Raw genomic sequence first — 27,852 nt, 5'->3', positions numbered from 1 at the left:
CCATTCTTCTTCTCCCCCTGGGCATCATCCACCTTCTCCACAGCAAACCGGAGGAAGAATAGGAATTATCACAACAGCCAACATTTATTCAGAAGATTTAATCCCTCAAGAGCCATGAGAGGGATATAATAGACTATTTTGCACATGAAGAAAACTGAAACTTTGTGTTAATAACTCAGCCAAGATCTCTGAGACACAAAATAGATCCAAGGTAGGAATCTAGTCTCTGGAATTTTAGAGTTTTGAATCAATCAGAGTGTGATCTGACTTTGAGACCAAGTAGAAAAATGTTCTGCATATCACCACCAAATTATAATCATTCTGGGTTTATTCACAGTAGTCCTCTGCCATGTTGGCAAGGCCTCAAAGTACTTGCTCAGGCTCATTCGAATGGTCAGAATTCCTGCAGGTCATGGGTAATGAAACTTTACGCTGGAGCAAAACATTTCTGAGTAAGTACTGGACTTTGCACTAGGACAAGAGTCCATGTATCCTAACCTGTCATTTAGGTGTCCTTGAAATGGTTCAAATCAGCACCCTAAACCCTCATGTGCTCCTTGGCTCCCCCTTATCACAAAGCATTGGGCTGCTTCTGCTCATGACTTTGATTTTTTGTTCCCTACCTAGATTGCCTTCCCACCTCATGTCTGCTCCCTCAGACAGGTGGTTTCTCAGGTGACTCCACTGCTGTCAGAGTGATTCTGAGGGCAAAGACCAGATTAGCTCTGATCCACTCCTTATCCTAGTGGCCATTTGGCTGAGAGTGCATTGGAATCCGCTCACGCTCTCTCCCAACCACCATGGCGCTTGCAAAGCAGGAAGCAGTGAGGACCCCATTGAATTGAAGGCCACCCTCTCTTCCAGAGAAAAATAGTGTCTCCTAATGTAGACCAGTGACAGTTCTGTCTTAGAGCTGAACTTAGTTCTTCTGTTAGTAGGTGACTCCTCAAGGCTGTCTCTCCACAATGGACAGTGGAAATAGTCATGTTAGATCAACAGACGTTCTTTAGTTTCTAATTTTTTTCTTGGCCAAAGGAGAGAAACAGTCGTGAGCCTTCAACCCATCTTCTGTATGGATAATGCTGTCTGCCATATATTAGAACCGAGCCTGTGCCATCCCTTCCCACTGCAGGTAATAGCTGCTGGTCACACAGCGCCTTCTCTTGGAAGAAAATGGCCTGGTGTAGCCTCGTAGCAGATGGTAGCCAGAGTCAGCAATCTGAGCATGCCAGCAGAATTGGAGTGAACTCATGGGAACCATGATCTGATTTTGATTTTCTGAGCATGATGAGCCTGGGATTGTTGATCAAGGTCTGTAGCAGGAGCCACCTCATCCTCGACCTTGCTGAGATGCGGGGACCTAGGATAGAATCATAGCAGGTAAAACAGGAGTTTCATGATGGTTGATTAGGGGAAGGGGAGAGTTTGCCTTTGCTATTCTTGAAGACTTTTGGAAGAGCTGTTTCAAATGAGTGAGGGCCACCTGTGAACAGGAGGGAGATAGAGGAATGTGAGTGATCCTGTCTATCTGCAGAGTTGGGATCACAGTGAATGCATCTGAGCCCTGAAGGGACAGGAGAGCTTCAGAGGGCAGAAAACCAAAACTAAGCCCCATCTTGGAGGGCATCTTGTAGGTAGCCTGGAATACGAGATACATTGGAACCCCTCCCACTCCCGAACAAATGAGGTATACACTTTATTAGCAGAACCAGAACTCATTTCCAGGAACAAAGGAAGAAATCACTTAATAGAAAAAAGTCATAAAGCTTTACTGACTTAGAGCTCACTCTCCAGAGCTGCCTGACTGAAGGATATACTGAATGGGGTATACAGATTAAAAGGGGCGGGGGAATGGTAGAAAAGAGGAGACCTGGAGCATTTTAGCAGGGTGTCTTTACATATTCATTTCCTTCTCCCTGAACCCAGGTTCAAACAGGAGATGGATGTTACCTGCTGATTGGTTTAGGTACCAGTATTTGATAGTCTTCTGCAGCTTCCTCTCCCTGTGGCCTGTGATGAGAATGTGGCAAAAGCTGACCAGCACAGGATTGGTGTGATAATGATCCACATAAAGCATGCCGATCCAGGCATTGAACCCTGAAACCCAGAGGCAGGTCAGGCCAGACAGCACTTCCCAGCAAGGCATAGTTTGTACTTTCCTGATATAATTGCCCATCTATTTGTGTTCCACTGGTGGCTGACTCTGCTGAGGAACTAGATAAGGAGAATTAAGAGGCAGAAGCACTTAAAGATGCTATTCTAACCTATGCATTTTATGGAGAACTTAAGTCTGAAGTTGTTGGAGGCAACCACAGCAAAAACCTAGAAGGCTTCTGCATGATCATGAATAGAACGAGGAATGAGAATTGAGGGCTAGAAGCAGAACAAAAGTACTTTTACTTCCTCTGAAATGGCTCTGATTTTAGAGTATGTCAACTGCATTAAACATTTTCATAACTAAATAAGTTTCTAAGTAAAAACACTCATGAACTAAGTTCTAGTTGTTCAGAAAGAATTTGATTGCTTCTGGGTGTGTGTTTTGGTTCTAAGGATTGAATACAGGGTCTAGGCACTGTCCTTTAGCTTTGCTGCTCAAAGCTGGCACTCTTGTCTTCCAGGACACTCCAGCTGATTAATTTTGTGTGTAGGAAAGAGGGGGGAGGGAAGGAGAGGAGAAAAAGAGAGCGAATAGGAGTATCCTGGGGCTTGAACTCAGGTTTAGGTTGTCCCTGAGCTTCCCTTGCTCAAGGTAATGCTCTACCACTTGAACTACAGCCTCATTTTAAGCTTTATCTTTTTAGTAGTTTATTGGCAATAAACACAGAAGCTGAGAGCCAGTAGCTCATGGCCTGTAGTCCTAGCTACTTAGGAGGCTGAGACCTGAGAGGCATAGTTTGAAGTCAACCTAGGCAAGAAAGTCTGTGAGACTCTTATTTCCAGTTAACCATCAGAACACCAGAAGTAGAGCGGCGATTCAAAGTGGTAGAGTGCTAGCTTTGAACACAAAAACTCAGGGACAGTGCCGAGGCTCTGAGTTCAAGCCCTACTACCAAAAAAAGGTTTAAAAAGAAAGAAAGAAAAGCGTCTCACAGACTTTCCTGTCCAGGCTGGCTTTGAACAAGATCCTTAAAACCTCATCCTCTTAAGTAGCTAGGAGGCTCACATGTGTGAGACACTGGCCTGAATTTGACTACGTTAGACTACCACTGTTTATACCCCAAAGGTCTGGTAAATCAGCAGGAAATGACCCTCTTAATCAATTATACTGCAGACATTTCTGTGGAGCATACCAGAAGATTAGCTGTGAGCCTAACAATGGTGTGAACTTCCAGCCTCTGATACTCATCTTCCCAGCCTCAAGGATACAGGACCAGCTAGCCCAGAGGCGACTGCGGATAGGGCTTTTTACTCACCCATGTCTGCTCCCTCATAGCCACTCTGCATGATGGTCCTGTCGATGCGTGCAATGAGCCAGGCACCCAAGAGGCAGCTGATAAATAGTCTAGAGAGGCAGGCACCCATACCCAGCAGCACGTTGTAGAAGAACAGGAAGTAGTTGAAGTTGTGGAAGGCTTTCCTGTAAACAGACGGGAAGAGAGTCCCTCAGTAGGGTAAGGTGGCTAGGGAGGCGGCTCCGGTGGCCCTTAGATCTTGCGTTGAGCCCTGAGACTCCACCACCTTCTAGCGGAGCCAGTGCCCTCCTCATGGTACTGAAGTGGGGGCTGGCTCTAGGGTGGGGGGAAGTTGCTACCCACGGTACAGGACAAATGCTAGTAGAGGCTCCCCGAGTAATTACTGGAGGTTCAGCCTTCTTAGAGGACAAGAAGTCTTGGGGCTACAGCTGGCTCAGGGGTTGTAGCAGCAAGGAATGGGGCTCCCCTAATGTCTGCCCCAGCCAGAGCTGTCCCCAGCCCCCCAAAGGACCACCTGACTACCTCTGGCATAAAGTCCAGACTGTGCTTCTCGAGTGTCGTGGCTGTCCTGCTGGTGGACTAAGGTCACCGTGCAGTGACTCTTCCTCCCCCGTCCCTGACTCTCTTACTCTGCCTTGTTTCTCTTCCTCCATTCCATGTGACTTCCTACTGCCTTGTTTCTCCTCCCCTATCTACCCTGTCTCTTTCCCTCCGTCACTCAGGTTTGTTGTATAATGGGTTTGCACCTTCTGGAGTCCATGTCGTCTACGTGCCTGTCTACTCCAGTGGCTGTGAACTTTACACAGGCAGATGGTGTCACGCTGACCTCTTTACTCCCAGGGCCCATGTTTCCTCACTGAATTGGAAAGGCTTGCCCATGTGCCTGGCACTGTTATTCTAAGTCCATATTAACACAGTTCATTCTTATAGCACCTTTTTAAGACCTACAAAATGATTTCTCAATAAGGGAACTAAGGCCCATAGATGTCTGGTAAAGTCACACAATGTCACAGTACTTGTAAGGGGTGTCAGTATTCAGTTCCAGGCAATCTGGCTCTGGAGCCCACCCCAGTGCCCTGTACAACAACTTCACACGTGCTCCAGTGTGCCCAGTATTTGCCAAGGGTTAGGGGAAAGGGTTGAGAGATGGTGGAAGCCCTGAAATTCCCTCGGTGTCCTCACCTGTTGTTGAGAGCCAAGGGTTTCTGTTTGTCCGCTGTGCTCAGCTTGGGCTGCAGGAAGAACCTGGCGGCGATCCCCCCCTGCAGAATCATGAGGCCCACAACGACAGACAGAGTGAGGCTGAAACACAGGGCGGGGCCATCCTGAGGGAGCGCTTCTAGGGCTACTTCTAGCCCCTCTGATGTCTAGCGATAGCAAAGTGATGCTCACCACCCAGAGCAACAGAAATGCACATTGTGCTTTATGCTCACAAAGCCTTCCTGGGTTCATTCTGCAGATGGGAAAACTGAGGCTCACAAAGTGTTTTTCACAAGGCCACATGGTAGGGTCTTGTGGCTTCAGGTCACACACATGGTTCTCTTTAGTGTTCCTTTATATCACTAGGGAGAGCTGTGAGAGTGATGTGACAGGTTAAGAATGGAAGGGTATGACAGGGTGGACAGGATAGACTCTACTCCAGGCCCATGAGTGACCCTCGACAAGTGTGGAACTAAGGTGGGAGGTCCTCAAAAAGTGCCATGTGCTGTGTTGACAGCCTCTGAGTGGCAGTGACAATGTGACAATCCCCTCAGGGATAGTGGCTAACAGTCTTTGGTTAGCTGGGGGATGGTGACTCATACCTATAATCCTAGCTACTCACGAGGCTTGAGATCTGAGGATTGCAGTTCAAAGCCAGCCTGGGCAGGAATGTCTTCCAAGGTGCTTATCTCTAACCACCAAAAAACTGGAAGTGGAGCTGTGGCTCAAAGTGGTAGAGTGCCAGCCTTGAGTAAAAAATGTTCAAAGACAGTGCCTAGGACCTGAGTTCAAACCCCACAATCATCAACAATAACAAAAAAAAAAAACCTTTGGCTTCATTCTGCCTGGCTCCAAATACTATATCTTCTCTCTCCTTGACCAAATGCCTATTTCCTGGTTTACATAGAACCATCCAATTCATTGGGCTGGTAGAAGATGCATAGTAAAATTCAATAATGCCAGCATTCACTTTGTCTTCCAGAGATGTAAACCCGGGCTTGGAGAAGGGAATACACCTCCATCCACACAGATGATCCAAATGGCCATAAATCTCTGGCCCCTCCCATCATGCTGTCCTTACTTGATCTCCTTCAAAATTTTAGTTAGAAAGTGGACATATATGTAACACACCCACCACACACAGGGGTACACACACATACACACACTCCTATGAAAGTTCCCAGATAACAGGAAGAGAGGAAGCCATTTTACACACTGTAAGTTCCCCTAGGTGTGTTCTTATCATCCCTAGGTCAGAATCAAGCCCTTGGGCCCAAGGCTTAGTTCCCACACACGGGCAAAGACAGGAAGCCTGCTCAGCACTTACATCCCAACACCCAGCCCTCGGAGCATCTCCAGGCTCTGGCCGTGGATAACAGGCAGCACCAGGCCGTACACGATCATCATGCCACACAAGCTCTGCACCACATGGATGATGAGGTATCCTGGGGAGTCGGGTTGGGGTCACTGGGGCTCAGGACCCACCCCCCAGCCCCTCCTCCATCAGAGGCCCTAGCATGTTTGCTGATGCTGCTTCTTATGCCTAGCACAGCCTTCTCTGTCTTCTCACTCCCCCCCCTACCAATCCCACCAAGTACTCTTGAAATGCTAACTACCCTAAAAAGCCCCTGAGCCCTTGAGGTAGACAGTCATTTCTTCCTCTGGTCACCATTGCCCGCAGCATACCCAGCCTGTGAATTCAGGACAGGTAGGGGTTGACGGATATACTGTATGTTTCTTCCCCATCCTATGTGGGTCCCTTGAGGAAGAAATTAGAGCTGTGTGCCACTCACCTCTGCCCCCTTCTGCACTGCCAGGGCACTGCAGGAGCCCAGGGAATGTGAATTGGGTTGAATGGGACATAGGATGGTACTTACCCCACAGAATATAGGCTATTTGCCAGCCAGAGTACCTTGCAATGGCTACCTGAGGTTTAAAAGGAAAACAGGGGCCTCAGGGCAAGAGGAAAAGCTCATTTCCTTTGAACCCCTGGGCCAAACACCCCTGTTTCACTTGAGGTCTTACCCAGGGAGATAGGTGTGGCCCACAGCTTAGCACTGAAGAACCCCTGTGGACTCACCACACTCTCTGCTGAGGAAGGATTGTGGAACCTTGGAGGGAGAAACTGTTTGTCTCCTGCCCACAGCCTCTTTATGTGCTTTCTGGAGGAAAAAAAATTAGAAATGAAGTCAGAGATCAAATAGAGGGAGGTTAGTGCCAGGCAGCTAAGAATCCAATGCTGACCACCGTTCTGGCATAGTTCTAATTTGTCTTTAAAAATCTTAGCCGGACGCAGTGGCTCACACCTGTAATCCTAGCTACTCCCTGCCCTATACTTTTAAGATTGTTTTTTGTAGCTTATGGGGTTTGAACTCTGCCCTTCATGCTGTCCCTGAGCAATTCAGCTCAAGGCTACCACCCTCCCCCTTGAGCCACAGACCCACTTCCCATTTTCTTGTGGTTAATTGGAGATAAGAGTCTCATGAGCTTTAGTGCCCGGGGTTGGCTTTGAACCTCAATCATTAGATCTCAGCCTCCTGAGTAGCTAGGATTACAGGTGTTGAGGCTAACTCAGGGCCTGAGCACTGTTGAGATCTGAGAATCCTGGTTCAAGGCATCCCATGTGGAAAAATCCTGGAAGAATCAAATCGCTGGAGCCACAGTTCCTGATGTGCAACTTACTATACAAAGCTCTGGTAATGAAGGCAGTGTGATTTGAATTTTTTCCTTCCTCCTACCAAAAGATGCCACTGTCCCTGGATCTTGAGCCTATATTGAGCAACTCTGGAAAAATCTATAGCAAGCATTTCTACCTAAAGTCATTCATGTGACTTTGAGTGGTCTTACCTGTAACACGCCAGAATGTGGAATAGATAGCTCACACAGGTGAGGGAGGCAGGAAGAATGGTCACCACCCAGACTCCTGAAATATGCAAAGTGTTGAAAGGCATAAAAAAAACAAGCAGTACATGATATTTTCAAAGGGCAGGCACTGAATCAAAAGAGTCTAGGCAAAAATCAATACTTCCAAAAAATCAATACTTCTGTTGGTATATTTCTCAGGTATGAAAACTTTTGCTCATTTTTATTCACACATCCTTGGTATATATTGTATTTATTTCTCTCCTTTGGTGTTTTTACTCCAAATGAATAAAAGGGAGGGAAATTACAGAATATACATATATACATATTCTATACCTCAAGTTTCAAAGAAATCAAATAATAAGAAAAAACATTGTTAAGACCCAATGCCGAGGGTATAAGGGCAGCTATATCTGGAAGGAGAGGATGGGAGGAGCCTATCCACAGAAAGAGTGGGTGTGAACTTGCTCCAGGCAACACCATGAATGTAATCTCACTCCATGAATGCTTTCTTCCCAGAGAAAGGTGTGGTAGCTAAGAGTCTCCATTTTAAAGTTTGTCACAGTAACAGAAAATTGACTGACTCACTTGCCTGTGGGACCTAAAATCCCTGAACCCACAGAAGCAGAAGTTATAATGGTAGTTATCAGGGGGGAGAACTTAGGAAGATGTTAGTCAAAGCCGGCAAGATTTCAGCTGAGGATGAGAAGCCTAGAGATTTATCTTTAAAAATAATTTCTAGGGCAGCTGGGAGTGTCGCCTATTGGTAGAAGACCCAGGTCTGATTCCTCAGTACCACATATACAGAAAAAGCCAGAAGTGGTGCTGTGGCTCAAGTGGTAGAGCTCTTGCCTTGAGAAAGTCCAAGGAGAGTGCTCAGACCCTGAGTTCAAGACCTAGGACTGGCAAAAAAATAACTTCCAGCTAAAATTCAAAAGATATAAAACATTTCATAATATCTTAAGCACAAGGCTTGGTGGTTATTTTTCAGTTGGAAAAAATATAGGATCATTTTAGTTCTTCCTACTGAAATGGGGGGGGCAGCTATTTAAGTTGAGAAAATTCTCAAAGTATGCTCAGCTCAATTCCCAGTAGAGTTTAACAAAATGACCCTCAACCTGACCACTCCACTCTTCTTAATTTTTTCACTTAAAAATTTTTATTATAAAGGTGATGTACAGAGGGGTTACAGTTATATAAGCCAGGTAATAGTACATTTCTTTTTGGATAATGTCATCCCTTCCCTCACTCTCTCCCAGTTTTCCCTCCCATCTCTACCCAGAAGTTGTGTAGTTCATTTTCAACATAGTGTCTAGTGATTACCACTATTGCATTTGTTTACTCTTTGTCAATACATTTCTGTGCTCCCCTTACCCTCACAAAGACATAAATGAACAAACAAGACAAAAAAAAAACAAAATTAGCAAGAAGGAAAAAAAATACTTGTTTCTATTTCCTAAAGTTCATTTCAAAAAATACTATTTTATATGCTCAGAAGCACGTTGCATTGTGTCTTTGGCTTTCCTCTGTTATTCTTGTCAACCTAGGGAGGCGATAAATTCTAGCTTATTTCCCAGCAAAACCAGGCATCTCATCCAGGTGATTTCTACCCTACAACAATACTATTATAGGCATGAAGCTGCCACACAGGTGGCAGGAACATTGGTGGCAGGTGGTTTTACCTTTGGTGACACTGATCAGTTCTTGGACTTTCAAGATAATCGGGGTCAATGCCCCTGTCTTGTTCATATAGGTGAGGTAGTTCTCTAGCTTCTCTTCAAACACATCCAGCTCGTTTCTCACATACACGAACATGCAGAACTCAATGATGATGAACTGGGGACATAGAGAAAAGATTTCAAGGTCATCCAAGTCCAGTTCAGCACAGGAATAGGCATCTGACCATAGTTATAAACCAATCTCTCCAGGCAGTCAAAACTTTTCTGAAGGTGGGCACTGATGACTCACACCTGTAATCCTAGCTACTCCAGAGGTTGAGATCTGAGGATCAAGGTTTGAAGATAGCTTAAACAGACAAATCTGAGGCTTTTATCTCCAATTAATCAACAAAAAGCTAGAAGTGGGGTTGTGAATCAAGTGGTGGACTGCCTTCTATGAGTCAGAAAGCTGAGCATCAGAGGCTCTGAGTTGAAGCTCCAGTAAACAACACACACACACACACACACACACACACACACACACACACACACACACCTATTTTTCTTTCTTGGACTACAAAGTGTAGACTATGTTTTCTAGCCTCTTTATATTGGCATGGTCACACGATCAGGTTCTTGCACAGTGGAAAAGTAGCAAAAGGTACATGTGATACTTCCTCAGAGTCCATGAAAACCTCTCACAAATATTTGCTTCCAAGCTCCTTCTTCTCTGTTAACTACTGCCAGTGAGTTTCTCAGGAATGGGGAAGAATGCTGGGTTCCTGAAAGACCACATGGAGAACTTCCCCCTCCCCAACTAAAGTTAGGGAGTTATTGGGTACATCAGAATAATCTAACTAATACATGCATACAAAAATGTCATCACAGGACTTATTTAATAGGTATCATCCTAATATACTAAAAATGAGCAAAAAAAATTAGGCTTTATCACCTTTATGACTTAGTCATTTTACTTCATTTAACTTTATGCACATAAAGTATTTTCAGTCTATATTGGTGTCTCAATTATACCCTCATTTAAAATTGCTATTGAGGAGTGTGATTGTAATTTAGTGATAGAATGCTTGCTAGCATGTATGAAGCCCTGGGTTCAACTCCTTGATGCCACATCAACAACAACAAAAAGCTATTACATAAAATATTAGGAAAACTATCAAGAAAGCAAACAAAAATGTTTTAATTTTGATCCATATTTTAGGACACAGTACCATAAAGTATTTCTAATTTGTCTACTTTTATGTATTTTTTATGTTGCTACTGGAGCTTGAACTCAGGAACTGGGTGCTGTCCCTTAGCTTTTTTGCTTGTGGTTGGCGTTTTTCCACTGGAGCCATAGCTCTATTAGATCGCAGCCTCTTGGAGTAGCTAGCCTCCTGAATACAGGCATGAATTACGGGTACCTAGCCCCACTTTTATTTTTAGCTGAAATTACTTTTGTCAGGATCAATGATCTCATATTGAAAGGACTGGCTATTTTTGCAGAATATCATACTGTTTGTAGAGTCTGTAACTGCACGTTTTCTTTAGAGATCATTTTTCCTACCAACTTCCCTTTGCATATCCATGATTTCAAATTTATGTTTTTTCTTCCATCAATTTTCAATCCACAATAAATTTTACCATGTGGTGTTTTAATCATTATCAGTTATTTGATGTGAATAAATTTTCCTAATATTAACTATGTAGGTAAAAGTGTCATTGGAATCAAAATGGTGAAGTTGAAACATTGTACCTTCTTCTCACCCCCTCCCTACTCCCTTGGTACCAGAGTTTAAACACTTGCTCAACTGGTGTTCTACCACTTGAGCCATATCTCCAGCCTGCCTTTTTGCCAGTCCCTTTAGGGACAATCTTCCATTTGACTCACCAAGATTCAGTTTTAACCCCTGGTTTTAGGTGCATACTACTTGCCTCAAAGTCTACATAACCCCACTTCCACTCATCCATTTATAAAATAAAAAAGGGTTTTCATAGAGCTACTTACAAGGTACAGGCATATGAAAGCCAGCACAATAGTCCCAATCATTCTGCTTGGAAACCGGAAGTAGGGGTCCCACTCATACACTCTGGTTTGGAACCAGGATCTTCTACTTTCTCTGTGCATGAATGAACACCAAAGAGGACAAGGCTGTGGTAAGTAAACAGAAGTTTGATTCTTCTGGAAATACCATTATCTTCTTCAAGTTGGAGAGTAGTGCTGGAGAGAAAGGGTAGTGCCACCATTTTCATTTCCCCTTATCCTCAAGACTAGGTTTAGAGTGAGGGTAACAATTCATCAAATTAAAAGACCAAAAGGGAGCGAAGGAGGGAAATGGGGACAAAAACATAAGAAGGGGTATCAATGTATGAAAAGTAATACACCTTCTATCTGGCAAATATAACTGTAACCCTTCTATACCTTAAAATAATTTTAAAAGACTAAAATTCCCAGCCTCTCATACTCAAGAAAAATCAGATTCAATTACTATGATGTGATCAAAAGTATGATATAGGCTAATGGGTGCCCATTTCACTGCTTTCTTTCCTTCTATCTGCCCTCTAAAATGGTGACATGGTTTAGGTTGTAGCCGTTGCAGCTATATTGAACCATCCGACAGCACTGAGGAAGGAAAACACATACCAAGATAGTAAATAAAACAACACATGTGTGACTTAAGAACTGCCATGGTGCTTAATATGGAGTAGGGTTGATATGGAATGTTCTTTTATTGGGGATCTAATAAGTCTCTTCAGTATGCCACTATTTTGACTTTTCCGACACGTATAATGGAGCCTAAGTCTATCCAAAACATTAGCTTTGCCATTGTGTGAGCTGGATGAGAGATGTTTTCTCTCTGTAATATACCAATAGTAGGCTGACCTGGATACTCTCTGAAGCTCAGTCACAGTCGCCTACTCGACAGCAATGTCCTCTCCTATATTGATGTGGCTTATACCTCTAATCCTAGCTACTCAGGAGGCTGAGATCTGAGGATCAAATTAGAAGTCAGCTTGGGGAGAAAAATCCAGAAGACTCATCTCCAATTAACCAGCCATAAACTGGAAGTGGAGCTGTGGCTCAAGTGATAGAGTGACAGCCTTGAGTGGAGAAACAAACGAAAACGAAAGGAGAATGCCAGACCTTGAGTTCAAGAGCCAAGACCAGCACAGAAAAATAGATAAATAAAAAGAAGGAGCGGAGGAGGGTTCTGAGAGTGTCAGTGTGCTCTTAGGTCCAACTGGCAGAAAACCGAGTCCTTCTAGATTTGCTAGTGATGCAAGCCTATACATTTCTGCCTCGCTTTGGTCCACTTTATTAGTGAATAGCAGTTCCTACACTTGCAGTGCCTTCCGTTTGTCCCGGGGTCTGTCTGTGGGAGCAGTGGATGTGAGCGCGAACCTGGGGGTGAATGGACAGAAGTGCGGCTTACTGCGGGGGGGCCTTCTTCAGCAGCTGCTTTACGTGTTCTGCCTGGTAGACTTCCAGTACTGGCCTTTCTTCCTGCAAGGAAAAAGATAGGAGCACTTGACCTCACAAACCCACATTAGGCTTAGGTCTCCAGGAGGGGTTACACGGCCATCCCTAGGCATCTATCATTCCTGGCAGTGGGGAACAAGGATCTGCTCTCAGGGTCATTGTTTTTGAATCCAGAATGTGACAAGGAACATGCGCAGTAACTATGCTCAGTACTCACCATCCGGGGCTCCAAGCCCAGGTGGACCCTCAGAGCCTTGACAAACATGTGCAGGAAGCGGCCCAGCAAGAAAGCCAGGCACAGCAGTGAGGGCCAGTAGAACACGAGGGTCTCATACCTCCCCATAAACTGCAAGGGAAGCAAGCAAGGGGTGTAGACGACTCCAGTGGGGGCAGGGCAGGCCCCTCAGGTGGAACACTAAACGGGACAGTGCCTGTCCTCCTTCACCTCAGACGTCAGTAGACAAGCTCTGCCTCCCAAAGCAAGGTGTGGACTTGAAATCTAGAAGTTCTAGGTACAAGTCTGTACACCTCTGTATTACTGTAGAAAACAGCTCTTGTGGGGCTTTGTTCCTGATTTAAAAAAAAATAAGTTCTCCTTTTGGAAATGTGAGAGACAGAGAGGTTGGTAGTTAGATGGAAGAAGATAAGGAAGGAGAGAGAAAGGAAAGACAGGAAAAGAGATGGAGGGAGAAATGGAGGGGGAAGGAAAGGGAAAGAAGAGGGAGAGAAGGAAGGAATAGAAAGGGTGAGAGAAGGAAGGAAGGAAGGAAAGGACTTCTACCTACTCTGACAAGAATAATGTGTGGCCGATCCATTGTTTTTGGAATTGAGATTTTAATGTGACTACCTTGTGTGTCATAATTAATGAATAAAATAACTACATGAATTGGAAAAAAAAAAGAATAAGGTGTGGCCAAGTTGGGAGAGATTCTCCTAGTCTGACAGGAGAAATGGAAGATACATGGAGTGGGGGGCAATGGGGTTCGAAGTCAGACTTACTTCCATTCCCAATTGTACCATTTCCCATGAGTTATTTAATATGTTTGCATCCCCATTTCCTCACCTATAAAATAGGCTGAATGAATGAACTCCTCCTCCTGCAGGGATTGCTGTGAGGACCCGACGAGATGGCACTAGTCCATGACTGGGCACCTTGGTGATCACAGGTGCCTTACAGATCTAAGTGTCCTGAACGGCTCAAGTCCACCATGACGTGACCAAACACCGTAAACACATGTCAACAGGGACTTACCTGCCCGTGGGGACACTGTGAGATTTGAAGAATAGTGACTGCAAACCTGTTAGAATAGAAGCAGGGTTTGGGGAACTAGATTCCCTCCTAGAAGAGCCCACAAAAAGCCTTTGTGAACACAGTCCACACTGCACTCATCCATTCAGCTTGCCTCCCTTCTAGCCTCCTGCAGGGGCCGGGGGCAGGGAGGACAGGGATGCTCATTTTCACTTCTTGTACGTCCCTCCCTGATCATTCTAAGTTTACTTAATGGGCCCTGATATAGGACTGAATCTTGGAAGTCCAAGTGGGCAGAGCAGGAAGACTTAGCAGCCATTGTCCTCAGAGCAAGAATACCTCCCCCACACACACACAAACACCCCCCCTCCCAAACACACACACATGACCAGTTGGAGGAAAGAACTCATACAGAGAACAGGAACTTATAGACCAGATAGCCAGACCCAGGGACAATGGGGATCTGTATTATTTCTAGTGTATTCCCTGGCTCACAGCTCCTGAACAATGAATGGTGAAAGAATATAGGAATCTCTTTGGGAAGACGCTGCAGGGGCCTTCGGGTCAAGTGAAGGGACAGAGGCTTTCTCTGAGGATTCTGTGAGAAGCCATGACAGCACTGAGAACATCATATGGGGGCTCCTGCTTCCCACAATGATGATTTCTAGGATTGTTTTTTGCTGTATTCCCTGATGCCTATAAATATTCATATCATGAAGAGGTCACTTCTGTCTACTCTGCGCCTTCTCCTTGTGTCCTCCAAAGGGAGCTCTCACACCACACCCAGTCCTCTACCCAAGGGCCAGCTAGAGCTAACAGAGTGGGGGAAAGGAACAGGCAGTGTCCATCTTACCAAATCAGAGAGTAGCTGAAGCCTAGGACTGAGCTGGCCAGCTGGGACTTGGAGGAGAGGCAGGCAAAGAAGGGGAAGTATGACAGGCCGACTTCAAAGCCTCCAATCAGAAGCACAAAGGCTGTGGGGGAGGAGGAGGGAAGACCAGAGAGGTTGTGAGTCTCCTCACCAGATGGAGAAGAGGCCCTGAGAAGTGTTGCTACGTCATGCTGACCTCAAGTCAAGGACCCCAGGACCAACAAGATTTGTGAGAAAGGCCCAGATTAAGTCAAAGGGGAATGTCATAAGGTCTTCCCTTAGTTCCTGCAAGAGACCCTTCCCAGTCCAATCATGACAAGTACCAAGTTCACTGTGGAGGTGAAGACTGAATCCCCATACATGATTAGCTCACTGTATGCACTTTTCTAATGCAAGGCAATCACCATACTAGCTGTGCCATTAACTAGCTTTTAGATAGCCTAGCAGGACCTAGAAGCCTGGCAGGACCTAGGAAAACCTAGTTATACTACGTGGTCATCGCCAAATGTCTGCTTTGAGCTGGTGCCTGGGCCAGGCTCTATGCACAGGAGGAATGGGCAGGGTCCCTGATTTTCCGTGTCAACATCTCAAAGCAAGATTTGGGAAATGTACTTCAATAGAAGCACATTCAACCTGTCATAGGGAGGGGGAAAGAAGATTGGGAAGACTTCCTGGAGGTGATGGCAATTAATAAGGTTGTGCAATAGTAGATGTAAGATGGAGAGAAGATCTAAGAAGGGCAGCAAAGACAAGAGCTGTCTGGGCAGATCAGTATTTGGGTGAGAGGGAGGGCTGGTGGCTGGCAAGGAAGAGTGGTACCAAAATGAATAACTATTGTGCAGACAGACACTGACCTTAACCCTAATCGAGGGCATGGACTGGACAGAGAGGTTTTGAATTGTACAAATGGTCATGGAACCAGCAGATTCAAATTGCTCCTTTAAGCAGCACTTGAGGCAGGGAGAACGATGGACCTCAGGCCAGTGCCAAGGAAGTGAGTCTGGTTCTTGGAGGAAGAGCCCTAGAACTTGATAGCATCAAGGAAGCAGCCATGGCTGTGTCTCTGGACAGTGTGGGACGGAAGCAGGGGGGTAAGGAAGAATCAAGGACCTTTTTTTTTTTTGTCAGTCATGGGACTTGAACACTGAGCCTAAGCATTGTCCCTGAGATTTTCAGCTCAAGACTAGTGCTCTACCACTTGGGCCACAGCATTCCCATGCCTGATCATAAATCATGTCTAAATGACCACTGAATCTAACGGAGAAAACTACAATCAAGTGTGTGTGTGTACGGGTCTTGAGCTTTTTCTGCTCAAGACTGGTGCTCTATCACTTGAACCATCACTCCACTTAGGACTTTTTGGTAGTTAAGAGATAGTCTCTTGGACTTTCCTGCCCAGGCTGGATTGGAATCACAATCCTCACATCTCAGCCTCCTGAGGAGCTAGGATGACAAGCCTGAGCCACCTGGCTCATGAACAGGCATTCTGAGCTAGGCGTTGACCTTATATGTGGTGGTTCACAAAGTCTACCCCTGATCACAGAGGACCCAGTGGTCTCTCAGAGCAGTAACTTCCAGGTGACACTCCCAGAGGGTCAGCCCTAGTACCTTGGGCCCACTGCGGGACCTGCAGGGGCTGGTAGCCTTCTGAGAACAAGAACATGACCTTATTGGCTGTGGCCCCAAAAGCAACTCCATAGGACCATCGGTTACTAAAAGTCCCCACGAAGTCCAGAGGCCTGCAGACAACAGAGACAGCACATGAGTCCAGAGCCGATATTCCCAGAGATCAGGTCCCACGTCGCTGGCCCTCCCGCCCAAGGAGGGACTGTGAGCTACTGAACTATTTGTGGCACCTGAAATTTTCTCTGAGGTCTTCTGTGCTGGGCTTGGAGCAAGGTGTGGATTCCAAGTTTAGGAATGAGGAAGACAAAAGTTTTTCCCTACAGAGGCCCCTAGTCTAGTGGGGAACACTAGCAAAGATCCTAGCAGACATGACACAAAGCAAAGGGGTGTCGGCATGTCTCAAGACACAAATGGTACCACTTAATTCTAAACAAGAATCATATTTTACCTAGGGTTAGGGTAGACTGGCCTGCAACCCCACGTATAAGAATTCTTCCTTCCAATATCCCTGATAAAGGTCTGGGTGTCACCGACCATTCTGGTACCACGTGAATGAAAAAGTTAACACTGCCTTCTATTTTGAATTAAAAATACTTTAAAGAAGCAGAGAAAAGAAAATGACTCTGATCTACCTGATGCTTTGTGTGTGCCTGTACCAGTAGGGCTTCAACTCAGGACCCTGTGATCTCATTTGGCTTTTCTGTTCAAGGCTAGCACTCTTACAAGTTGAGCCATACCTTTACATTTAACATTTTGCTAGTTAATTGGAGATGGATTTTTGTGCCTGGGCTGGCTTCAAACTTCAATCCTCAGATCTCAGCCTCTTGAGTAGCTAGGATTGTAGATGGGAGTTTGCAGTGCCTGGCTGCATATTCCTTTTTATTATTATTATTTTTGGTTGGTCATAAGGCTTGAACTTTGGGCCTGGGCACTGTCCCTGACCTCTTCAGCTCAAGGCTACCACTCTACCCCTTGAGCCACTGCACCACTTCCAGTTTTCTAGAAGTTAACTGGAGATAAGAGTCTCAAGAACTTTAGTGCCCGGGCTGGCTTTGAACTGAGATCCTTAGATCTCAGCCTCCTGAGTAGATAGGATTACAGGCATGAGCTACTGCGCCTGGCTGCAGATTCCTTTTTGAAACCAGGAAACAATATTCCCACATAAATGATGCCTCTTACCAAATTGAAAAATAACATTCCTTATCATCAAAATATAGGAAGTGAAAAGAGAAAAGTAGAAGAGAAAATATATTTCCTTTCTACTCTCTCTACTTTTTACTTTTTCATAACTTAATACTTTTTGTCCAATTCAGGATATGTATGTTCAGCTCTTACTGCACCGATAGATTATCATTTCCTTATACAAAGGCTCCCATGTCATGTAAAACTTGTAATAAGTCTGCATACCTTGTCCTTGGTTCTGTCTTATTATGGTCACTCAAATTCTCAGGCCCACCTGAAAAGTCCTAAGAGGGTAGAAGCAAAATTTTCACCCTCTTGTCCACAGTTCAGTGGACTGTGGTTGATTACTGACCTTTGACTGGCCAGTCAGGTGCCTATTGTTTTGATTTTGTGACCCTGAGGGCATAAGCCAGTTGGCTGCTCAGTCCTTATCTGGAAAGTCATACAACATCAGGATCACAGTGATCCTACAGGAAAGCCAAGCCACAGAGATCCTAAGTCAGATGGCGGAGAGGGACACACCAAAATGGTGCCTTCTGGGGATACAGGAGGACAGAAAGTATCAAAGACCTATAGAGTCTCATCTTCGTCTCATCTCTGGAGATCAGTTCTGGTGAGGTCTTGGGTTCTGTGAAATCTTTACAATTTTACTTTGAAAAATTCTTTCTTTTCCTTCCTGGTAAATAAGCTTTTCCCCTAGCCTTTCATCTACATCAGAGGGATTTGAGAGTAGCCTCTCTAGCCAAAAGGCCCATTTGGCCTTGGCTTTAATAAGAAGGTCAGAACTCAGAAGATCAGAACTCCAGGCATGGAATCCTGCTGGTCACTCTGCTCTTGCCCCGGGAGGATCTGGAGGATCGGCTTAAGGGGCATGTCCCCTAGGGAGCCATCTTGATCACCTATGCCTGGGTCAGGCTGCCCAACCACTGCCTTCCGCACCCAGTCCCTGCTCCACACAGCACCCTCTGTGTGGCCCCATGGGAAACGATAAACTTTCCTGGGGTGGGACCTATGCCAGGGACTGGGAAAGAGTTAGTTGTTGCTCCTAGCAGATTTGCAGGCCTACGTTCTGTTAATTGAATTGAATTCCAATCGAATCTCCACCTATAGTATTCAAGAGTCAAGTAAGTAAGAGGCTTGGTTTCTCCATTTTTAAAACAGAGAAGGAACTCCAACTTTTGCTTATCACAGAGACATAGAGACTACAAATGGAAAACTGCTTTATAAGCTGTGGAGTGCCATGTGCACGAGAGGGGTGTGTGTATGTGTGTGTGTGTGCACATGTGCACTAGTCCTAGGGATTGAACTCAAGGCTTGGGCTAAGTCCCCGAGCTTCTTTTGCTTAAGACCAGTGCTCTACCACTTGAGTCACAGCTCCACTTCCAACTTTATGTGCGATTAGAGTCTCAAGGACTTTTCTATCCTGGATGACTTTAAACTACAATCCTCAGGTCTCAGTCTTCTGAGGAGCTAGGATTACAGACATAAGCCACCAGCTCTTGGCAAAAGTCATTATTATTTAGTGAGATTAATAGGTCAAATTATTAAGACAAGCTGAAACTTGGAGGGAAATGGCCAAGAAGCAAGTCATATGCCACAGTCAGTATTATGGCGTTTCTACTCCTTGCCATGTTCTGCCATCCCTTCATGACAAAGGCCCTCTATGGAGTCTAAGGATCTTCATACATCGCCTCAGCTTTTTTTCATTGTGTTTATAACTGTAGCTTCTATTTGGCATTGTGAGAGGGGCTGACTGCCCAGAATGAAGTCTGGTAACTACTCAGAGCTGGTATTCAATACCCTTGGACCTAGAGAATAACAGGGGCTGGACTTCTCCCATTCTGCCTCTTTCTCCACCTTCAGTCTTGACACCCCAGCTTCATCTCCCTCTCCAAGGCTGAGATCTTGGGATGTCCACAGCTTGGACCTAGCCACCACTGGTGTGTGTGGTGGTGGTAAGAGGAGGTTGCAGTGGATTAGGGAGAGAAACTATCATGTCAAACCAGTCTGGGTTAAGGCTCTTGTCATGTGTGAGCTCCGTGGCCATGGGCAAGTCATTTAATGTCTCTGAGCCTAAGTGTTCTCATCCCTGACATGCGGATAACAATCTCCGGGATGATCCAGTGACAAGAGGGTTTATGAAACGAATGCATGCATATTTGGAAGGCAAGTGTCACAGAATCTGGGCCATAGACAGTGTGTAGTAAATGTTAATAGTGATGAAGATAATGATGAATAGTGGGGATGAGACAAGGAGGGATAAAACTCAAGGAAACTGTGATAGGGATTCAAAGACTCAGAATGGCAGAGCTAGAAAGGGCATGGAAGAGCCTCGAGCCAGGAAGGGCTGGGACATGGCTAGTGGCATCACCTCAGCACAGAAGCCTGTCGCCTCTCAGCACAGGGCACTCTCTCCCTCCTGTCTCCTGAGGAGCCGCAGTCCTAAGCAGGGGAAGGCCTTTCGCACAGTGGTCCGAGTCTCTTTGAGAGGTTTCAGAAATAGCTGGGCAGTCCTGGGCACTCAGGGCTGTCATGGCTTGGAAGGCGACTCTAACCTCTCCGGTTTATTTGGATTGGGGAGCAGGGCTGTGCCTTGTGAGGGAGTGGTGACAGAGAGGAGAGGGAGGGGGGTCCTGGGTGCTCCTTGACTTTGTACCTAGCCCCAACCACAGGGACTGACACTGACTCAACTCACATAATGACTCCAAAGTAGGTCCCCAAGAGGAAAGAGGTATCCTCTCTTTGTCCATGGTGCGCTCGTCTTTGGAGAAAGGACAAAACCAAAATGATGAAGAGCTGTAAGGAGAGAAGAGGAGGATATCAGCGCCCTCGCTGAGAGAGGTGCCAGCAGCAGAGCACTCCAAAAGTGACTCTGTGTGTGTGTGTGTGTGTGTGTGTGTGTGTGTGGCTGGTCCTTGGGCTTGAACTCTGGGCCTGGGCTCTGTCCCTAAGCCTCTCTATCCTCAAGGCTAGCACTGTACTATTGAGCCACAGTGCCACTTCTGGCTTTTTCTGTATATATGATACTGAGGCATCAAACCCAGGGCTTCATGCCTGCTGGGCAAGCACTCTACCAGTAAGCCACATTCCCAGCCCACCTTTGATTTTGTGACAGTTGTGAGGCTTTAACTCAGGGCCTGGGCTCTGATCCTAAGCTTTTTTTACTCAAGTCTACCACTTGAGCCATAGCTCCACTTCAGGTTTTTTGTTGTTGGGGATGGTTAATTGGAGATAAGAGTCTCACTGACTTTCATGCCTGGTCTGGCTTTAAATCATGATCCTCAGATCTTAGCCTCCTAAGTAGCTAGGATTCCGTACCTGACTGAATCTGTGACACCTTAAATTCCAGTCAGGAGGTTGCACACCTTTAAACTATCAGAATGTTCTGTACTGAGCTCTCCTCTGTGGCCCGAAACAGACATACATTCAAATCTCACCTCTCCTCAACACTGACTTTCCTGACCATTGATTTCCTCAGCTGTTAATAATGATGATGATGATAATAAGAATAATACCCAATAGGCTGCAGATACTTCTTTGCTTTGCTCCTGTGGATTGGTCATGTTCTCCTGCATTTGATGTGCATTCATTTCCCCTGATTTCCTTCCCCCTCATTTTGGCTCCTCAGTCCTCTGCTGTGCCTTCTGGACACCACCAGTCCACTGGAGCAGCTATGAGCCACGTCACCATCAGCTATCGTGAGGCTCACTTCGTTGCAGTGTTACCTGTGTTTGAAACATTCAGCCCTGGGCCTCCATGCAGCAAAGCATTCATAGCCTCCTCCATCACTTCTAACCTTTTGCCGGATCACTGTTTTCCCAGTCCCTAATAGCCTAAGAACACTCCTGGCTCCATCCAAGGCCTACTTTCCCTCCAACGTAATCCTCTGCTCTTGGTGGCCTCCACATGCATGTCTTGTGTGTGTCCATGTGCCGGTATTGGGACTTGAGCTCAGGGCCTGGGCACCGACCCTTGGCTTTTCCACTAAAAGTTGATATTCTACCACTTTCGCTACAGCTCAATTTCTGGCTTTATTTTTTTCGGTGGTTCATTGGAGATAAGAGTCTCATGGTGCCTTCAAACGCAGGCTGGCTTGGAACTACGATTCTTAGATCTCAGCTTCCCCAGGAGCCAGTATGACAGGTATAAACCACCTTGTCTTTAAGTACCCTCTACATCCAGAAGACTCACACATGGGATCTCCAGCTCTTCCATCTCAGTTTTCTATTCCAGCTTTTTGAGCCGTCTTGGTTTTCTGCATACTCTATTCCACCATTCTCTACAGGAGGTTTGTACATGCTCTTTCCTATCTCAGGAATGTCCTTTGTATCTTCCAACAAACTTCATCTCTGGTATTACTTCCTCCCATATCCATGGCTTTTGGGCCCTTAAATTTTTTCTTCTGTCTGTATTTTTGCATAATGTAAGAATGTGAGTGATTTTAAGAAGGAAATCAGCGGGGTCTCTCCCCTAACCAATCAGGTCTTGTTAGGAAGGTATGGTGGGTCTGAAACCAAGTCCCCTTCCTTCCCCTCCTGACTTTACTTACTGATGGGACAAGAGAGTAATGGAGGAAGAGCTCCATATCCACTGAGCTGGTACACGTGACATTGAGCTGCCTGCTCCTGAAAAACAGCCCAAATCACAATGACGTCATGTTCATTGCTACACCATTGATGCTCAGCCTTGAGCCTCACTCTCGGGAGTGGCTTCTAGTCTACCAGGACCTTCTAGGCATTTTCAATGCTGCCTTCTCTGGAGCTGGGTACAGAGGAGGTAAAGCCCTGGCTGGCTGAGTTCTCATGTTTAGATAGAAGAGGACATGGAAGCATTCTCTCTCAAGGATTACTACAGGTGTACTTCTACCTAAGTAAGTTAAAAATCTATGGCTATGTCTCACACTTGTGGGTCAGGTTTACCTAGAAGGCAACATCTTTCATGCCTAGCATTTAAGACGAGGCCAGCAGCCAGGAACTCCTTTGTCCACTAGTGTTCATCAATAAAGAGTGGGTGGCAACAGATCAATTGTTCTGTTGTAAGTTAGACAGAGATAAGAGGAATAGAAGGAGTAACTTGAGATTATGGGTGGCATTGGGAGAGAGAAAGACGGGAAGAATGACACTGATCAAGATGTGTCGCACTGATGAACTGACATGTTGAAATACATAAAGATATGTTAAAATTTTAAATTATCTTTATGTATTTCAAGTAAAATTTGCAAAATACAATATAATGGAAGAATATGAACAGGATGTAACTCAGTTTAAAATGTTTATATGAGAGAAAAATGCAATAACATCAACAAATAACCAGGAAGAAAAACAAATGGTCAGAAAAAGTACAGATGAAAAGAGAAACTGCATTAAGAACAAATTCAAGGACTAATAAGTCACCAACAAAGAGAACTGAAACTATTGATTTTTCAATACAAATGACCTGAATTGTCATTTCTTAAAATAAGACATGCAAGGGGGCGGTGTGTACATGACAGCACTGGAGAACAGCAAATGGATGGTGAGATACCGTCTCACCTACAAGGAAAAGCTGTTAGAAAAAAAAGACTGGGAGGAAGTACTAGCCAGGATATAGAGAAAGGGGGTCTCCTACATTGCTAGTTAGAATGAAAATCACTGCAGATACTATTGAGGTTCCTCAAAATATGAAACTGCCACCTGCTCCAGAAGCCCCATATCTGGACAATATATCCAAAGGAAGGTAGTATGTTCTACAGAGACACTCGTACTCTCATTTTGAGGGAACACTGTTGACAATGGTCAGGATGTGGAATCAGCCTGGTGTCCACTGATGGACAAATGTTTGTGTGTGTGTGTGTGTGTGTGTGTGTGTGTGTGTGTGTGTGTGTGTGTTTGTGCATGTGTGTGTGTTGGAATAGTATTTGTCCATTTAAAAAAAAAGAATAAAATTCCATCATTTGAAGCAACATGGCTGAGCTGGCTAAATACTGTTTTAAGTGAAGTAAGCCAGCACAGGAAGACATGTATGCATGCATGCATGTAGTCATTCATATGTGGAAATGAAACCATTTTATGTTCAATTTCACAGAAGTTCAGATTGTGGGAAGGATAGGGGAGAAGGCTGGCATAGGTCACTGGGTAAAAAGTACAGTGGGATAGAAGTCCTTTGGTTCTGCAGCAAGAAAGAGTGGCAGTGGTTTATTGTCTATTATCTATAAGTGTTGTCTGCTTCCACCACAAAGGAATGACAAATGTTTGAGATTCTTGACATACTAATTATCCTGATTTGACCATTATATATTATGTACATGTAAGAAAATACATATTGCATTACAACCCAATATTTCTAATTATTATGCAGCAATTGAAAAGCAAAAAAGTCACAAATACTTAGAATTCAGCTAGTAATGATAGATGAAATTAAGATAAATTGCTATCTTAGTTAAGTTAGGAACTATTGAAAGAAGCAATCCAGTGGTATTCATTTAACTGGGAGTCAGAGTGCAAATAAGTACAAATAGTCTGAGGAATCATTTTGCAATACATAGCAAAAAAAGAGAACCCTTTAAAGATGCAACAATTCAATTTCTAGGAATTCTATTTCTAAGAACATAAGCTAAGGAACTAATCAGAAAAATGCCTGAGGACATGTGCTAGAATGCCACAACTTTACTCACCCTCCTCTTTTCTCCCTTTCCTTCCTCAAATGTACATAAAAATTTAAATATATGCAAACTGCAAAACATTCAAGATATCTACAAGTATAGAACATGCTATATTAAAATCTTCTTTTCCTGCCTACCATAATCATGTATTTATAACTTATATCATTTTAGATATACTCTTATGTTTCTACTCAGGGCTGCTCTAAGAATTTTGTGAAGCCATGAATACTTGCCAAATAGCATTCGTAGAATGGTCACTTAGTACTGAGGGTGGCTTGGAACTGTACTTATGATATACTAGAAAACTAAGCAATAAGGGCTGGGAATGTAGGTTAGAGATAGAGTGCATGCCTAGCATATATGAAGCCCTGGATTCAATTCTTCAGTATCACATAAACAGAAAAAGCCAGAAGTGGTGGCTTGAGCAAAAGAAACTCAGGGAGAGTGCCTGGGCCCTGAGTTCAAGTCCCAAGACTGACCAAAAAAACTAATCAAATATACTATGGTCAGCCTGGGTGCTGGTGGCTCACATCTCTAATCCTAGCAAAAGAGCTCAGGGACAGTGCCCAGGCCCTAAGTTCAAGGCATAGAAAATCTCCTATGGTCATCTCTGGGTAGAGGCACTGGATGCCATTCTGCTTTTATTTTCATATTTTTTCTGGGTTTTCCTCATGCAGCAGCAAAGAGAAATATAGCTTTATAGCCATCTGACCCCAGTACATAATGCTGTGTCTGGCATAAAGTAGATGGTGATACATACGTGAACAAACAAATGGGTTGCTTTTGCAGTCAGGGAAAAGACTGAATGTGGCCCAAAAGCACTGGAATGCCAGGGCAGGGCAGCCAGCCAGCTGTGAAATCAATACGGAGGGAAAGCACGCAAGGTCGGTTCTGAGCTGGGAAAACATCTGCAAATCCGTCAAGTTAAAGAACTTGAATATGAAAGCGAGGAGAGTTGGTCTCAGCAACATATATCTAAAACAGTTTGTCTTCCAGCTCTCCAGTGTAGGGTGCTCATGCAACCACAGACACTTTGGTTCTGGAATCCAACTCTGGGGGAGGTCAAAATGCTTCCTGTCCTTCCTCTGCCCCATTCTCAAGGGGCAGCCATGAAGACACACTTATGCCCTTTCTACCTCCCAAGGCAGTTGCTTCTTCCACAGGGTCCTTGAGGCCCACTGGCAAAGGGCTGGATGTCAATGGTGCTGCCTACAGAAGACGCGAGGGCCAGTTTCACAGGTGAGCCGTGTACTCTCTAGGCCTTACTCATCTCCTTCTGAAATATGGGTCTGTTGACTCTCACAGGACCCAGAAAGGGAGGCTACAATTCTCTTTCCACCCCCCCTCCCCCCCTGCCATCCAATCTTAGCTTGTGGACGATTCTGTCCAATGAAAAGTCTTCCCTTAAAAAAGGAAAAGTCGGGCCGGGAGTTTGGCCTAGTGGTAGAGTGCTTGCCTAGCATGCACGAAGACCTGGGTTTGATTCCTCGGTACCACATATATAGAAAAAAAGCCAGAAGTGGTGCTGAGGCTCAAGTGGTAGAGCTCTAGCCTTGAGAAAGTCCAAGGACAGTGCTCAGACCCTGAGCTCAAACCCAGGACTGGCAAAAAAAAAAAAGAAAAGAAAGAAAGAAAAGGAAAAAAAAGAAAAAAGAAAAAGTCTCGCCTTTGCTGGGTGCTGGTGGCTCAGACCTGCAATCCTAGCTACTCAGGAGGCTAAGAGCTGAGGATTGCAGTTCAAAGCTAGTCTGGGTAGAAAAGTCCCCATAAGACTTATCTCCAATTAACAGCTCAAAAACACTGGAAGTGGAACTGTGGCTCAAAGTGGTAGAGAACTAGCTCAGAGATAGAGCCTAGGTCCTGGGTTCAAGCCCCATGACTACCCCCCCATACACACACACACACACACACACACACACACACACACACAGGCTTTTGCAAAGCTGAAGGGAGCATCTGCTCATTGTGCCTGGCAAGTCCTTCAATCCACTGAGCCATGGTGTTTGACACCCTTCTGGGATCTGCCTTCCTGTCCCTCCCTGCCTCTACCCAGTGTGTGTCATGGTCAGCAGACTATGGTGTCAGGGGCTCCCCTGGCCTTGGGGCCCTGACTACCCAGTAGATTGCAACGTCTCATTTGGTCAATCAGTAGCCAGAGTGGCTGTCCACACCTGGCCCTGTGACCAGTCCTGAACTTCCATGCTGTCAGACAGGTGACTCTGAACTACACACTTGCCAAGAAAGCCCAGCTGCCCTCCTGGTTTTTTGGCCAGGCCAGGAAAACTTGGGTGAATGCTCCTAGCTCTGCTGCTGAATGCTATGTCTATTTAGGTCTCGTCACATAGCCAAACCCCTGTTTGGAACTGTCTTCAAGGGCCTGCATCCCTTGCAGAATGAAGGGCTCCCTGAATGAGGGATCCAGGCTTGGGGCTCTCACAGTCTGGATGGTCACAGTAGCACTTTCCAGCTCTTCTAGTTCCAGTTCCTCTGACCAGAGTGCTCTTCATTCATGTGTAGACTGAACTCAAGCTTGGGCAGGGTAGAACAAGGCCTACCAGAGTCAGGAGACAGGGTGGAGAGTAGGATGAGAAGGGGCTGGTAAAAGTTCCAGTGAGACAGGAGAAATAAGTAGTTCTGATGCTCTGTTGTATAGACATATGACTACAGTTTTAATAATAAAGATCTAATTCAAAATAGCTAGAAAAGATTTTAGATGTTCTCAGTATAATGAAATGATAAATGTTTGAGGCAACAAACTTCAAACTACCATGTTTGATCAATATGGTGTGTGTGTGTGTGTGTGTGTGTGTGTGTGTGTGTGTGTGTGTGAGTGTGTACATCAGATTGTAACCCACAAGTATATACACATATTACCCATGGATTTTTTTATATTAAAAAATAAAGCTAAGCTGGGTGTCGGTAGCTCGTGCCTACAAACTAGCACTCAGGAAGCAGAGATCTAAGGAACCCAGCTTGAGCCAGACCAGACAGGAAAATCCTTGACACTCTTATCGCCACCAAAATGCCAGAACTGCAAGTAACTGGTCAAGAACATCAACCTTAAGTGAAAAAAATTAAGGGACAGTATCAAGGCTCCAAGATGAAGCCCCACTACTAGCACAGTAAACAAGCAAACAAAGCTTTAGATTAGGTAGGACATGAGCTGCTATATCTGATTAATAAATGAAAGAAACTGAAGTTAGAAACTGTAGAACCAGAATTCGAACCCAGGATTCTCTTAACTCCCTATCTGGGCTCTAATCACTCCTAGGAGATATATATATTTCACCTCCCCAGAACATGGCCTGCCCAGACTATCTACAGAGTAGCTAACCCATGCCTTCCTCACAATTTCTACTAACTGCCCACACCAAAGAAGGCAAGAAGGTCTTGCCTCTGCCACTTACCTTGCATCTGTGGTAATCATCGTTCTGGAAAGGGCTGTGGTAGGCAATGCGCTAGCTGGTGAAGCTTTCTGGACTGGTCTGTGGACTCCTCGGGTGTCTTAGTTCTCATGAGCTCCTTACTGTTTTGTCCAGTTCTCTACAGCACCCAAAAGCTCAGAGAACATGCAAGCAGCCTGGCAAATATTGACCCGGGGACGAAAGCAGGGAGGCAATGTTCTTCCTCATTTCACAACACTGCTGGCTCTTGGGCTCTTCCTTCTCATGCT

At 45.1% G+C, this 27,852-nt stretch overlaps 1 protein-coding gene across 1 annotated transcript; it reads right to left on the bottom strand.

Moving 5' to 3' along the window:
* Positions 1 to 65: 65 nt before the first annotated feature.
* Positions 66 to 27,735, bottom strand: LOC150065654 (stimulated by retinoic acid gene 6 protein-like). The gene is made up of 18 exons (XM_090330287.1): positions 27,587 to 27,735; positions 22,089 to 22,164; positions 20,235 to 20,335; positions 16,340 to 16,470; positions 14,714 to 14,834; positions 13,864 to 13,909; positions 12,829 to 12,957; positions 12,565 to 12,635; positions 11,139 to 11,250; positions 9,158 to 9,311; positions 7,461 to 7,536; positions 6,694 to 6,775; positions 6,491 to 6,539; positions 5,941 to 6,058; positions 4,596 to 4,715; positions 3,414 to 3,577; positions 1,951 to 2,097; positions 66 to 1,360 (listed from the first exon to the last, which is right to left on the bottom strand). The coding sequence occupies exons 1-18, from the start codon at positions 27,604 to 27,606 to the stop codon at positions 1,212 to 1,214; spliced, it is 1,866 nt and encodes a 621-aa protein (XP_090186413.1). The 5' UTR covers positions 27,607 to 27,735; the 3' UTR covers positions 66 to 1,211.
* Positions 27,736 to 27,852: the final 117 nt, after the last annotated feature.

Source organism: Megascapheus bottae, chromosome 3 (assembly GCF_031878675.1).
Source record: "Megascapheus bottae isolate mThoBot1 chromosome 3, mThoBot2.hap1, whole genome shotgun sequence".
NCBI lineage: Eukaryota > Metazoa > Chordata > Mammalia > Rodentia > Geomyidae > Megascapheus > Megascapheus bottae.
The sequence above is the reverse complement of the archived record's forward strand: the minus strand, read 5'-3'. Positions and strand labels throughout refer to the sequence as shown.